A 14550-nucleotide genomic window follows, 5' to 3' on the forward strand; every position below is an offset into this window, starting at 1 on the left:
GTTTCCGTGATAGATCAGAATTTGATGGAAATATGTTTCGTAAACCTAGGAGAGATAGAAGTGAACCTAGAGCTCCATCAAAAGGAAAAGGCAAAAAGCATACTTCTTTAGGTTCTTCATCTAGTAGGAGATCGAGTTCCAATAACCTTGGGTATAGTGATTCATCTACTAGCACTCAAGGTTTTTATCCACCGGATCAACCTTCATATTTTCAACCTGCACATGTTATCCATAACCATATGGTTATTATCCACCATTTTCTAATTATGGTGTGTCATATCAGCCTCAAATGCATCCTTCACCACCAATGTATCACCCACTTCTACCTCTCATGTATCCTTCTCCTCAAATATATCCTTCATATCAATTATATGAAAATCAAGGTAAAAATGTTACTTTTTTTGGATATTTTTTTGGACAAAGGTTACGAGAATCAAGTCAATAACGCTCTTAAAGTGAAAGTGAAGGTTCTGATCCTCCTCGTCATTCTAATAATTGGTGAAAACTAAATTGTACTATTATCATTGTTTGTAAGGTATATTGTTTGTAAGGTATGTTTTTTTTAAAGAAAACTTTTGTTAATATTTTTAATTTTAATGATATCGAAACATTTAAAATACATCTATAGACAAATGAATGGAGTATACTCTTATAAAATATAATTAAAAATTAAAGCATATTAAATTATATATAAAAGTAAAATGAGAGTGAGAATAAATGGTAAAAATAGGAATAATTAATGAGAATTTATATATTTATCTATTCTTTTTCCCCTTTTGTAGTATAGAATGCTTTGATATTTCCACTTTATCAAACTTATTAAATATGATGAATATTTAATATTTTATATTTTTACTTTGTTATTAATTAATATAATATTCTTAGATATTACTAATAAAGTAATAATATTTAGACATATGGATTAGCAAGTAAACAAAATTGATTAAAAATGTTAAGTACTACTATTTATTATTAATATTACATCATCAAATCTTAAAATCTATTTCGTCGACCAAAAGAAAAGAGGAGCAAGCAACCAGGTCACCCCTGTTTATTTAGTGCTTCTTCAAGAGCATGGATCTGAGCTCGGCCACGTCGATCTCATTGGGACAGTTCTCGGGTCTGTAGCATCCGGTAACAGGGTCGGGAACCCACGAAACCTTCTCTTTAGCTCCGCGAGACATCTCTTCCCCTGTTTTCTTGGCCACCGTAGCAGCGCTCCTTCCCGCTCCTCCTCTTATTCCACTCGACACAATTCCTTGTGATGCCGCCGCATATCCTCGTCTAAACAAAAATAAACATCATCAAATCTTTATTCGTTTGTCACTTCATTATATATACACGTAAAAAAAAAAAAACAGAGCCATGGAAAGAAATAAAAAAGAACTAATGGATACCTGGAGATAACGTTAGAGATTCCATCGACAACAAAAGTAGAGAAAAGCTTAGCGTTGGAGAGAGAGCGAGCCATTTCTCTTATCTTAATATTGATTTGTTCAATTCAAATTCAAACTCTGGATTGATAAAAACTTGAGCGCTGCTGTAGGAAAGCTTTTTTTATTTTTTTATTGTTGAAGAGCAAATAAACTTTCTACAGGAGCGAAGAAGAAGAAGAAGAAGAAGAAGAAGAAGAAGAAGAAACTCTCGCTATCTCTCTAGAAAATGTTATGAAGAGGGGTTCTAACAGTGGCTCTGGTTGGGGTTTATATAGCCAAGAAAAAGTAAGAGGGAGACGCGTGAGAAGGCGCGAGGAAACAAAAACGAAAACAAAGACGCCGTCAACACGCAAGTAATGGTCCTCCTTTTTGCTGCCACCTGGCAATTCATTTTAATTCTATTTTGGCTTTACAATGATTGAGGGTTCATTTGGGTCAAATTTTATGGCGTGGGGATTTGCGGACATTTTCTTCAATCAAATGATATCATCCATTTGAGAAATTACCTTTGCCCATGCTGAAAGAACCAATGGGGATGCAACAGATAAATTGATATTTTACAACTTGTGCTGCATCATTCCCACTTGAAACAATTTGCAGCTGTCCAGTCATGAATCTCTCTTTGATCTCACTACCTACAGCTCTGTTGCCATTAGATGTGTATAGCTGGTAGGAAATTGTGAAATTTCTGGTTACTGATGTGGACCTTTTTTTGACTTTATATGGGTGATGATTCATGTTTGCCAAACTGAAAAGCACTTAATTCTTTGAACAAATAAATGAGAAAACACGGCAGTTCAGATTCATTCTCAATTTAAGGACCTTTCAACTCCAAACCAAATTGAGTTCCTCAAAATCCCATACAAATCCAATTTACATCATTATTCTAAGAATAGTCATGCATCGGTTAGCACGTTATGTTTTGATCAGAAAAAGCTTAGATTAATATTATTAATGCTTAGATGGAGGCCAAAATTATAATTTCCCATTTACTTAAATAGTTGAGAGGGGTTACTAACTAATTAAATTTTCTTATTTGACACTCCATCCTAAATATTGTATAATCCGAAAATAACTATAATATATTTATTCTTATTTTATCCCGTTTTATTTCAATTTAAATTTTTACTAATCCTGTTGATCATAAGTTTGGTCTTCATCCACTTTCCCAAAAGAAACCCTCCATTTCAAACAAAATCTTCTTGAAATCCATCGGTCATTTGGACGTCCTATATTATTTATTTTCCCTAAATTATTGGCTAGTGCAACGCCACAAATAACTGGGGTTGCTTCGAGACATGACACCTTCTCAATGTCTTGGGAGTCGGACAGTTTCAGTGAATTCACCGCCTCTTTGCTTCCATCACTCTATTTTAAAAGCCTTTGAAGGCCCACCCAATATATAAAAGAATTTCAAGACACTTATAAAGCATCATCAATCAATCTCAACCACTAGATTTATGTAAGTTAATAATTAAACGGATCGTTTAAGAATTTTGTTCTTATTTTTTAATTATTTAACCGTTTAAAGTGTCATACTGTAATTAGCTAATTAGTATAATAAGCAGCCAGCCAAATTGAAACCTAATGTTGGGTTTAATGTTTCTTCACGCTTTGTGTTAACATGACAACCTCTGCTTTTGTTTATTGTATTAAAGTAAAATCTTCAAGTATTATTGATTTATTTGGACAAAATCAACCATTAATTAATTGGATTAGCAGCATTCTTTCCCACAAACGAATCTAAAACAGGATTTCATGTAAAAAGAGAAACCCTACTTTATAACAATTACATTCCACCGTCTTTCTTTTTAAGTAGTGTTTAAATATTCATTGAATCGCGAATTTTATACATTTTTTATTTTTATTTTTACTTTGTAATCATGGGTTACTTCTCATAATTTACTCATGCTCTACAAACGGATCACCTCGGCAAGTTGTGAAGCAAATTACGCTTTCATACTTTCAAACAATTGTCTTTCACTTTCTCTTCTAATATGTGTCCTTACTAATCAATGTTTCCATATAATCACGTTTAAACATAGCAACACCACAAATAATTATTAAGAAAATGCAAGTAAAAACAAGCATTTGATTAAGATCAATTGAAACTCCTAGTACAAATTTCTTGATTCGCATATGAGAAATCAAGAATTAAGTATTACACAAAGGACGGAGGAGCAAGCAAGCAGGTTAGCTTTGTTGAGCTAAATACAGAGACTAGTTTGTTTGTTTGTTTTTTTTTTTTTACTGCTTCTTCAAGAGGGTGGCTCTGAGCTCCGCCACGTCGATCTCGTTGGCACAGTTCTCGGGTCTGTAGCATCCGGTAACCGGGTCGGGAACCCATGAAACCTTCTCTTTAGCTCCACCAGACATCTCTTCCCCTGTTTTCTTGACTACAGCAGCAGCGCTCCTTCCTGCTCCTCCTATTATTCCACTCGACACAATTCCTTGTGACGCCGCCGCATATCCTCGTCTAAACAATAAAACGATATATCATTAGACTTGAAGAAAGAAAAAAAAAACAGAGAAATGGAGATGAAAAGAAAAATAGAACTAATGGGTACCTGGAGATAACGTTAGAGATTCCATCGACAACGAAAGTAGAGAAAAGTTTAGCGTTTGAGAAAGAGAGAGCCATTTCTGTTTTCTCCTTTTTCTTTAAATTGAAATTTTGGATTGGTAAAAACTTGAACGCTACTGCAGAAAAAGCTTTTATTCTTTGGTAAAGAAAATAAACCTTCCGCAGCAGCTAATAAGAAACTCTCTCTTTCTCTCTAGAAAATGCTATGAAGATGGGTTCTAAGAGCGACTCTGCTTGAGTTTATATAGACGAGAAAAAGTGCCAGAGAGACCCTTGTGATGGCCGCGATAAAACATAAACGAAGACGCCGTCCACAAGCCAACAATGGTCCTCTCTATTCGTGCCACCTGGCAATTTTAAGCCTAGTCTTCCTTTTTTTTGCAATTTTTTTGAAAAATATTTTTTGAATTAATATTTGTTTAAACGGTGGGGAATATAATACAAGTGCAAATACAAATATAAATGGATATTTTAGTAAACGTAACATTAAATCGTCAGTTTCAATGGTCATATAATAGAATTAAATTAGAATCATGATCGTCGGATAGTCAAAGATATTTAGTCAAAGATATTCATTTACTCAAGTGTGGTCTAGATTCGAGTCGTGTTAATCATGTTTACTGTTCGAACTTTACCTTATTATTGTAATTCACTAAAAAAAAAGAATTAAATGGCACGAATAAATTTAATTATTACCGTACAAAGGAACTTATATGATTTAATGCTATGTTTGGTAAAAGGTTTTGATTGTTTTTTTACACAAGTCTAAAACTACTCATAACTTCTCTTCAACTCATAAATAGGAGGATAATATATTTTAGCACACTTGAATCCACATCGATAACAATTCCCATATCAATCTAATTAAAATTCAATTGGCTACCTCAATTATCTTTGACAAAAAAAAAAGAAATATTTTTGTTTATTTTTAAGAAAATATTTTATAATAGAATTTTTATTCATCATTCTATTTTAAATTTAAATTTAAATTTAAATTAATTATTATATATATCTAATTATCGTAATATATATTAAATAATAATTTTTTTGTATTATTATACTAATAATTAGAGGAGGGCGGAAATGTTTTGTAGTTACAATAATGGAGAAGTACGAGATTAGTTAGCCCTTCATTGACCCATATTTAGCCAAGGGTCAAAATTTATAGCGTGGAGGGGTTCATGATGCGACGGTTGAGCGTATGATATTTGAGTGCGGCGGACTTTTCTTCGATCAATATCAAAGCATCTGATGGGGGGGGGGTTCAACGAGGAACATTCGACGCGGGTGCGATAGTCTTCTCTTGGTAGACGGATTTGTAGCCGTTGATAAGGGTTCTGTGATCAAATCAGAAATGTCCACGTTTAGAATAACCATAGTTGGAAAGAGGCGGCGGAGAGCATAAATTTCTTCTTGTTCTCGAAGTAAGGTAACTGACCATCCACCCTCTCCAAGGGTCAATTCGCCAATCCGCTCCTTGGTCTTCAATGTTCCGATTCTCTACTGTTTTACCAAGTCTTATATTTTGTTAGCTACCTAAAATAATAATGATGAGACCTAACTTCCATTGTTTATTAATAGTCTCCTAATCATGCTTCATTCAACCTTACCTCCCACCCTATCAATTTCATAGTTAAGAGCTAAGGCCACCTGTGAGACCAAAACTCTCTTCCCTCTCAACCTCACCTGCTTATAATTTCGTGAGAATTACATGTTGCTTATACATCAAATTTATTTCTTATTTTAATATGAAGAAAGGATGTTGGTAAATCCACTAAATTCTCTAGAGTAAAAAATTAATATATAAACACGTAAAACATAAGAAAGACCGATAACACCTCTTTATAAAACATTTTTACTCTCAATTATCTTCTTCTTCTCTTTTCAAACTTTTATATTTAACTTAAATTCTGATACAACCACTTACAATTCTAAAATGAACTATCACAAATTATTCTAACCTCACCTTTGTATCAACAAACCTTTAAACAATTTTTTAAAATTTTAATATTTAAATTAGTAAAGTAATATTATAGATTTAACTTTGTCAGTGGTATTCTAAAATAATAATTAAGAAAAAAATAGTAGCGACTAGCATCCGCCTTAAGATAATGGTCACAGGCTGGAGTGTTTAGCTTTGGGCATACAAATATAGGGTGATGTTGAAAGAATCATATCTGCTTTCTCCCTTTCCGATCAATTTCCCGTGATGCCTCTCCTCTTTAGCTCTCTGCCTCTGTATTTCTCAATTTGTTGTTTTTAAATTGCAAGTGGTTACCTGCTCATCATTTATCTACTTTTTTTTTTTTTCCTCTTTCTCTATTTTCAGGATTTTTTTTCTAAATTAAGGTGCTAAATTAAAAAAAAAAAGAAAAGAAAAGAAAGAGTTCTTCGAAATACTAAATAGCTTCTAATTAATGTTTCAAATCACAAAAAGGGGTAAGATTTTAAGTTTATTAATTTAAATAAAATATTCGGAGCAGCGGCGCTCGGTATAATAAATTAAAACGCAACATGTTAGGCTATGCATGAATATATGGCTTGGTGTCCCAACTCCCAAGCACAAACCTCACTTTTTTTTAAATAAAATAGAAAGAGTTCGATTTTTATGTTGATTAAATTATTAATAAATTTATATTTTAATAATTATCTTTAAAAATTATAAATAATTTATTAAATTATTTAAAATTTTTTATTTAAATTAGTAGACTATTAAGTTTTTTTTTTAAAGTTTTGTTAGCAAGTTTCAATTGGTAATTTGACATTCAGTATAGTGGATCAATACTCATCAATAAATAGAATAACATATCTTGAATCTAAGTTATTTTGACGTTTAGTGTTGAAGATTAGAAAAAAACTGTTTGAATTTTAGTTCGTATATTCGTGGTGTTTAAAATTATTTCATGAAAAAATTGAACCGCAAATGAAAAGAGTAAAAAGAGCTTTCGATTGGTACAAATAGTACGAATAGAAAAAACTATACAACATCTATTTTAACAGTCTAATAATTTGAATTAAAATTTTAAATAATTCAATGATTATTTTCTAATTTTTAAAATTGAGTGACTAAAACGTAAATTTACTAATAATTTAATAATTTTAAATATAATTTATCTAAAAATTATTACTGAATATAATAATTGACTCGAAAAGTTAAAATCTTGGCATACATTTTCTAGAATCATATATGGTGCCATTATATGCTATGGGTATGCCAAAATGTGTACAAGGCAATATACAACATTTAAAAGAAAATAATAGTCAACTTATGTACTTTTCCTATCTTCTTCAAAATGTCAACATACGTGCCCAAAGACTAATGAAACGAATAAAAGTATTTTAAATTATGAAAGTTGTTAGAGTAGTTTTTTGTTGTGCCTCAATTAAAGGAGGTAATCGGATTTTTATATATATGGTTATTATTTATGGAATTGACGTTTTTAGTAGATTTTATGTATGTACGACGTGTATTGTTTTAGGCTGCTTATTGGACTTCGTGGCCCTCATATGTTAACTCTTTGAGTATATGTGAGCTGAGACAGCAAGCTCCCTTTACGAGCATCCCGTGACATGTACGAGTTGAGACTATGAGCTCTCCTTGCGAACTTTCGAGTTGTGAGTGAGCGACCTAAACCTTATCTGATTTTCAAATTAGTGATATAATTACATAGTCAAAGTTAAATTAAATTTAAAAACAAAGGGTATGATGTTGTTGGTGAGGGAAATTAGTTTCCTATGAACAAATGGCTAAAAAGCTACATAAACCATTAAAAAGGGGGCTCCTTTTGTCAAATAGGGTACTTTGCTTTGGCCCCCAAAAATTGTTGGGTAACGTAATCTTGTGATAACATTTTTTGTTTTATTTAAGGCCAATGAAACAGTGAGACCTCGTGTTGTTCGCAAGAGACGGGGTCGGCACTTAGTTGGGTTGGCTTTGAATTGGTTTTATATACTTTTCTATTACACTCGTCAGCATAATATCTATCTAAATGATTGTGATTGTGATTACAGTTGTATTAAATAATAATTGACTTGTAAATTTATTCAAAAGATTTTATATAAATTATATATTTGGAATATAAATATGTGTTTAAAATATTTTATAATAGATAATAAAAATATAATTTAGAATTAATTAATAATAACATATGAAATATATATATTATTAAAATTTTACAAATTAGATTAAATTGTGAGTAAAACAAAATTGAAATGCAAAAACACATCAAATTAATAATACTAAATGAATATAATTGTTTATCATTAATTTGTCATCAATCCTGAGCTAGCGTCATATTCATTTGTGACATTAACTCAATTAACGACATTATTCATATACAAAAATTTAAAACACATATCTACTTATTAAGGGTTTAGTACCAATAAAAGTTCATTTATGAAATTATTTAAGGAAATGGGTTGTTTCTAAAAGTAATAACGAATATGGGCCAAAAACCCAAAAATGCGCTAACATAGACTCGTTTTCAAGGGATAATTCAGAAAAACGCTTCCACGCCAACGCTTTTTTCCTTGTGTTAGGCAAAAGCACTTTAACGTTGACGTGTTTTTAGCCGTGTTTCCCCACAACGACCACCTACAACGACTTTTTAAAAATCAGACCATTGGGCCTCCAACGGTCAGGAAAAGAAAGTATAAACCCACAACTCATTTTTCGCACCAAATTCTATTATTCTTCCAAATTTCTCTCTAAATTTCTCAAAAAAGCTCTCAAAGCTTTTAAATTTTTAATTTTTGTCTGATTTGTTATTATTTTTATAATTTCTAAGAAATTTGATCGTGTTAGCAATAACCTAGTAATTAATTCGTCTCGATGATAAACATATCTCCGCTGACCAAATGAAAATGGTAAGGGTTAATTTTGTTTTTCAACCCCACTATTAGATTTTCCGGGAATCCCGGGATATTTTTTCAGAACCATCTTCTCAAAAATATTTTTTCAGAATCATAAGTACAAAAAAAGCGTCCAGCTGGAAGCTTTTTCTATACTATTACTAACCATTCATCCTACTTAAAGCATTTTTTCAAAAATAAAAACAAAATCCATCTTATTAAAATAATTTTTTCAAAACACATCACGTCAAATTTATTTTTTCAGAACCCATCTTGTTAAAATTATTTTTTCTAGAACAATACTTAGCAATTAAAAAAATTAAACCCTAAAACCCTAAACAATTAAAAACCTAATACTTTAATTTAAAAATTCCTAAACCCTAATCAAACTCAAGAACCTTAAACTTAGGCCCTAATTAGCAAATAACCCACTGAGGATTACACGGCCAAAAGCGCGTCCACGTCAAAGCGCTTGTGCTTGACACAAGGAAAAAAGCGCTGACGTGGAAGCGTTTTTCTGGGTTATCTCCTAAAAATGCGTCCATGTCAACGTATTTTTGTATTTTTCGGTCCATACCCGTTACTATTTTTAAAAATAGCCCATTTCTGTAAATAATTTCGGAAATGAGCCTTTATTGGTACTAAACACACTTATTAAAGTTTCAAATAAAAATTAAAAATTATTTCAGTTCAAATGGTAAATGAAAAAGTTTTATATGTATAGTGTCCATAGTTCAAATATCATTATGGATAATTTTTATTGATTTATATAAAAGACAAAAATACTCTCACAATCATATAATTTACTTTGGAAATAAGATAATTTTTTAAATAATTCTCTAACTAAATTAAATTTTATTAATGAATAACACCAACTCAATAAAAAAAAATCATAATGTTGCCAGCTACTCCACTTTGCCTTACCCAAATTTAATCCATTTTATCAAAATCTCAAAACACTTGAATAGAGATTGCAATTGAATGACGTATTGATAATTGTCTTATCCACTTTAGTCCACTATTCTTACATGAATATCCAAATTTATCTTTATTTTTATTGATATCCACTACCTCTATAATCCTTTTACCATATTTAATTTTGTTTTGTAGTATTAATATATCAAATTAATTATTTTTCACATTGTTATATCATATTATAAGTTAAGCATGATCCAATATTTATTAGACCAAGGCATTCAACTTATTTAGCAGCTAATCAGAGAACACTTGACCTAACAACTACCTATCAATATTTGGTAATCTTGCCTAGAAGTATCCCCAACAATCAAGATTTTAGGGCCAACAAACTTACACATATAAACACGAGTTTGATTACGAAACTTCTCACCTTTTATCTTATTTCTAAATTTATATTTTATTGATATCAAATAGAATAATTACTTGTTAAAACATCAAAGTTAATTAGTTACTAATTTGAAAAAAATATTACTTTACATTAATTACATATAATAAAATTATATTATACGTGACATTTATTTAAAATATTTTAATTATCATTTGAAAATTTTTCATCGTGATATTTGAATCAATAAATTAATGCATTTTAATTATACTCAATAATTTAAATTAAAAACGTTATTTTTAACGAATCATTGCAAATAATAGCATACTTTTTTAAAAATTAATTAAATATTAGAATAAAAAATCATTTAGCTTGAAAGGAAAAAATAAAGCTTTTGATTTGATAATGAATTGATGTAAAATCTATGAAATTACTCAAAAAATTGACTTTCCAGACTTATTCCTACAGAGATTTGTGGATCCTAATTTGGGATGAGACTTGGACATGCTTATTATGTTGGTATCTTAATCTTAGAGATTAGTAGATGATTCTCGTATCTATCATTTTAATGGTTACTGTCAAAGCGAACCCTGCCCAAATACCCAAAGAGCATGGCCATTGGCCCTAATCGAGGAAAAGTGATCCATCTCAGCCCAATCTTATCTCAACCTTTCCGGATCTTCCCTGTCAACTCTTCTGCAACCGATTAGGGCAGTTTGACCCTAAAAAAAAAAAACCCAAGTTAAACCTCCATTTTGCTCGTCTCACTCATTCATTGCTGCTTGATTGTGGTTAGAGCTTGAGCCAGGGGGAAACATGGCGGAGATTAGTCAGGATGAAGAAATTCCTCCCAATATGACATTATACATCAACAATCTCAACGAGAAGATCAAAATCGACCGTACTTATTTCAATTCTTTATTCAAATTAAAATGGATTTACATTGATTTTTTCTTCTTACTTTTTTTTTCCTTGAATGATGTTTGCAGAGTTGAAGAAATCGTTGCACGCAGTCTTTTCACAATTTGGGAAGATATTGGATGTGTTAGCATTTAAAACTCTGAAACATAAAGGTCAAGCTTGGGTTATTTTCGAGGATGTTACCTCCGCTACCAATGCTCTTGGGCGAATGCAGGGCTTTCCTTTTTACGACAAGGAAATGGTATACGCAGTATTTTTTTTTTTTCGAATTTTTTCTACCTCTGCATATTCGACAATTTTGTTTCTTCTGGGTTTTCAATTGATTTCTTTGTTCAGATTCTTCTTTTATATTTGACTATATTGGTTTGTTAGCCTTTTGTTGTTAGTGGAAAATGCATCAAATGACTGGGTTTCTTTTACTATGTCGAAAGTAAAAATAAAATAAAAAATCAGAAGTATATGAAGTATTTATGGACACCTAAGTGGATTTTCTTTGTATTCCGGTGATTCATGTTAACTGTGTTCTCTGCTTCCATAAAGCATTAAAACCTTTGCTACTGTGAATAATGTATGTAATGTGCAATTATTTGCAGAGAATACAATATGCAAAGACTAAATCTGACATAATAGCAAAAGCAGATGGCTCTTTTGTCCCCCGAGAGAAGCGAAAGAGGCATGACGAAAAGGGTACTTTCCACTTTTTCTTTCACCTTTGGTTAGAAACGCTAACAATTGAGCAAGTAATATCGGTGTTGTTGCATGCCATTGTCTATGTATGTGCATGCAATTAGTATTGCTACAAATGTTGTTAATAATAGATTCTTTACTTCTACTTGGATTTATAGCCTTGAGTTTTTTAGACCTGCCTTCTAATTTTGCATGTCTTACTATTGAGATGTTGCTGATCAATTTGACATGCCCATTTAGATGCATTATAAATTGCCTTAATGTCAAAATAAATCTCCCTCCTTCAGCTCCTTCCTCTTCTGACTGTTATTTTCTTTTGCCCCACCAATTAAGTCATTAGTTTTGCCGGCATTGTTACCTTTGGTGCACATTAAGGTGTTGATGGGGAAGTAAAACTCAGCACTGAAATGTACTGTTTTTTCAGATTAAGCCTGTTTATAACCCCTATTTCTTTAACTTGTTGATAGTTCTGATCTGTGACATACAGTTTTAACTTTTTGTGTAGTGCTCTTTCTTTCACTTCTGTAGAGATTTGTATCTTGTCTAAATGTAGGAGGGAAAAAACGGAAAGAACAACTTGATCCTAATCAAGCTGCAGCAGGTTTGAATCCATCTTATGCGGGTGCTTACGGTGCAACACCTCCTGTAAGTTATATGAAATATAGTACCTTAGTATGTGATTTAAAATGTTTTTGCTCAATCTATGCTATCCAGTTGAAATTAAACTTGTTTAGTATTGCAACCATATCCTTGATATGTACTGCTCGGAAGGTTATATTTTTTAGCCTTTGCAACATTTATAACTTCAGAGCTGCTGAAATTCAGTTGTTGCAAACTTCCTGCTGGTCGAAAGGGTTGGAGAGAGTTGTTTTTATATGATCTACATGGTACTTTATTTTATGCTTTATGGTGTTGAAGTTGCATATTTGTTTGCTTTCATGGATATTGAATGCTAATTGAACCTGGCCATTCAGTATTATGAGACTCGTGGTGGCCAACTTGGATGTTTGAGATTGGATACTACAGAATTTTAATTGAATGAAAAATGGTCCTTTACTTGATGGCTTTCCTTGAACAATAATATTATTACATAATTCTCCTGAAGAAGAAGGTTGAACATTTATATGTTCCTCACCATTTGCTGCAGCTATCACAAATACCCTACCTGGGTGCTAGACCTATAGTTCCAGAAGCACCTGCACCACCAAATAACATTCTATTTGTTCAGAATCTTCCTCATGATGCAACCGCGATGATGCTGCAAATGCTCTTCAACCAATACCCTGGTTTGAAGGACGTTCGAATGGTGGAAGCAAAACCAGGTATTGCCTTTGTGGAGTATGAAAACGAGATGCAATCAACGGTTGCAATGCAGGCACTACAAGGTTTCAAGATACAGCAAAACCAGATGCTGATTACTTATGCAAAGAAGTAGATTGAAAGACCAAAAGAGTTCTTTCCCGTTCCTACCCACACGGCAACTAGACCTTGTGTATGGGTGGTAGATTAGCTGAAATCAAATCTAATAGCTGTTTTGTGATATATTCTTTTTTAACTAGATCTTCAGAGCTGTGTTGTAGATTATAGTTCAAATGTTTATTGATGCTTATCTATTTATAATCTGTTAGTTCATCTTCAAAGATATGGTAGGTTTTTGGGTTGCTTCACTCTGGGATCCAGTGGTTAACCAGATATCCCCCCTTAGTGAAATTTGGACCCAAATGCGAACCCACGGTGCAATTGGGCCGACAAGGTGCCCAACCAACCGGAGTCTGAAGCTGGTGAGGTGATGTCTACTTTATATAATAGGGAAGCATAGCATTATCAACCTAGCGAGCCCCCCTTCTCTGTCTATGAAAGAAAGCAGTCTTTTCTCTTACTATTATCTATTTCATTAATATATGAAGAATTAATTGCATCCTCAAATTATAAATTTTGATTTTTAAAATTTAAAATATTTAAATTACATCTCCAAACTATTGAAGCTATATGTTTTTTGGTTTTTCAATGTGTCCACGGAATGAGTCCAATGATTATTTTTTACGTTCCTTAGGTTTATTAATAAAGTCTTTCTATTACTAAAATTATTAATTTAATTGTTAAATGAGATGTTAAAATTTATGTGCCATAATTTAAAATAAAATATTAAAGAAAACTTAGCATTGTAACAATGAATGTTGTCAATATCTTAGTTTTGAAGTTTTTGAATCTTTTATAAAAATTTTATTGTTCACTCTTTTTCTTTTTTTTGATTTTATTTTATTTTTGGTTTTAACTTTTAAAATGTTTTACTTTTCTTTAGAATTTGTATTTTAAATTATGTCACATAAAAATTGACATGTTATTTAATGGTTTTAATAATAAGACCTTATTGATATGACACACATAGTTTAAGAATCAACCAATTTTAAACGAAGGTTATAATTTGAAAATGTTTAGTTCAATTAACACTTAAACTATTTTTTATATTCATGTAAAAAGAGTCTATATTCATATGTTAATAAAAAATCTTTATATATAAAAAAGTTAAAAAATTAGGTTAACATATGCCATAAGCTTGTGTAACTGTTAAGTTCTTGAGGTTAAATTCAAGTAAATTATAATGTTATTTTTTAATTACATGGCTACCAACTAACTAATTTTTATATTTTAAAATGTTATACTAAAAATTTAACAAAAAAAGTTAATAATGTTAATAGTTATACTTGATTTTAGAATTAAAAGTACAGACTAAACTTTTAGAAATCAAAGTACATGGATTAAATATC

The 14550-nt window shown here is 31.3% G+C and overlaps 3 protein-coding genes across 3 annotated transcripts; 1 reads left to right on the forward strand and 2 right to left on the reverse strand.

Annotated features, from left to right (window-relative positions):
- Positions 1 to 939: 939 nt before the first annotated feature.
- LOC108461008 (protein SENESCENCE-ASSOCIATED GENE 21, mitochondrial-like) lies at positions 940 to 1705 on the reverse strand. The gene is made up of 2 exons (XM_017760760.2): positions 1398 to 1705; positions 940 to 1284 (listed from the first exon to the last, which is right to left on the reverse strand). The coding sequence occupies exons 1-2, from the start codon at positions 1469 to 1471 to the stop codon at positions 1056 to 1058; spliced, it is 303 nt and encodes a 100-aa protein (XP_017616249.1). The 5' UTR covers positions 1472 to 1705; the 3' UTR covers positions 940 to 1055.
- Positions 1706 to 3496: 1791 nt separating this feature from the next.
- On the reverse strand, positions 3497 to 4266 carry LOC108461007 (protein SENESCENCE-ASSOCIATED GENE 21, mitochondrial-like). Its single transcript, XM_017760759.2, has 2 exons — positions 4004 to 4266; positions 3497 to 3912 (listed from the first exon to the last, which is right to left on the reverse strand). Exons 1-2 carry the CDS (start codon positions 4075 to 4077, stop codon positions 3684 to 3686), a joined length of 303 nt encoding a protein of 100 aa, XP_017616248.1. The 5' UTR covers positions 4078 to 4266; the 3' UTR covers positions 3497 to 3683.
- A 6494-nt stretch (positions 4267 to 10760) lies between these two features.
- Positions 10761 to 13422, forward strand: LOC108458077 (U1 small nuclear ribonucleoprotein A-like). The gene is made up of 5 exons (XM_017757318.2): positions 10761 to 11075; positions 11164 to 11336; positions 11689 to 11782; positions 12336 to 12427; positions 12930 to 13422. Exons 1-5 carry the CDS (start codon positions 10991 to 10993, stop codon positions 13215 to 13217), a joined length of 732 nt encoding a protein of 243 aa, XP_017612807.1. The 5' UTR covers positions 10761 to 10990; the 3' UTR covers positions 13218 to 13422.
- The last annotated feature ends 1128 nt before the right edge of the window (positions 13423 to 14550 follow it).

This window comes from Gossypium arboreum, chromosome 8 (genome assembly GCF_025698485.1).
Source record: "Gossypium arboreum isolate Shixiya-1 chromosome 8, ASM2569848v2, whole genome shotgun sequence".
Taxonomy (NCBI): domain Eukaryota; kingdom Viridiplantae; phylum Streptophyta; class Magnoliopsida; order Malvales; family Malvaceae; genus Gossypium; species Gossypium arboreum.

Coding starts and splice junctions, on each gene's coding strand:
- LOC108458077 (XM_017757318.2), top strand. CDS start 10,991: ATGGCGGAGATTAGTCAGGATGAAGAAATTCCTCCCAATATGACATTA. Junction 11,337..11,688: donor CTTTTTACGACAAGGAAATG/GTATACGCAGTA, acceptor AATTATTTGCAG/AGAATACAATATGCAAAGAC. Junction 12,428..12,929: donor CTTACGGTGCAACACCTCCT/GTAAGTTATATG, acceptor CATTTGCTGCAG/CTATCACAAATACCCTACCT.
- LOC108461008 (XM_017760760.2), bottom strand. CDS start 1,471: ATGGCTCGCTCTCTCTCCAACGCTAAGCTTTTCTCTACTTTTGTTGTC. Junction 1,285..1,397: donor ATCTCTAACGTTATCTCCAG/GTATCCATTAGT, acceptor ATTTTTGTTTAG/ACGAGGATATGCGGCGGCAT.
- LOC108461007 (XM_017760759.2), bottom strand. CDS start 4,077: ATGGCTCTCTCTTTCTCAAACGCTAAACTTTTCTCTACTTTCGTTGTC. Junction 3,913..4,003: donor ATCTCTAACGTTATCTCCAG/GTACCCATTAGT, acceptor TTTATTGTTTAG/ACGAGGATATGCGGCGGCGT.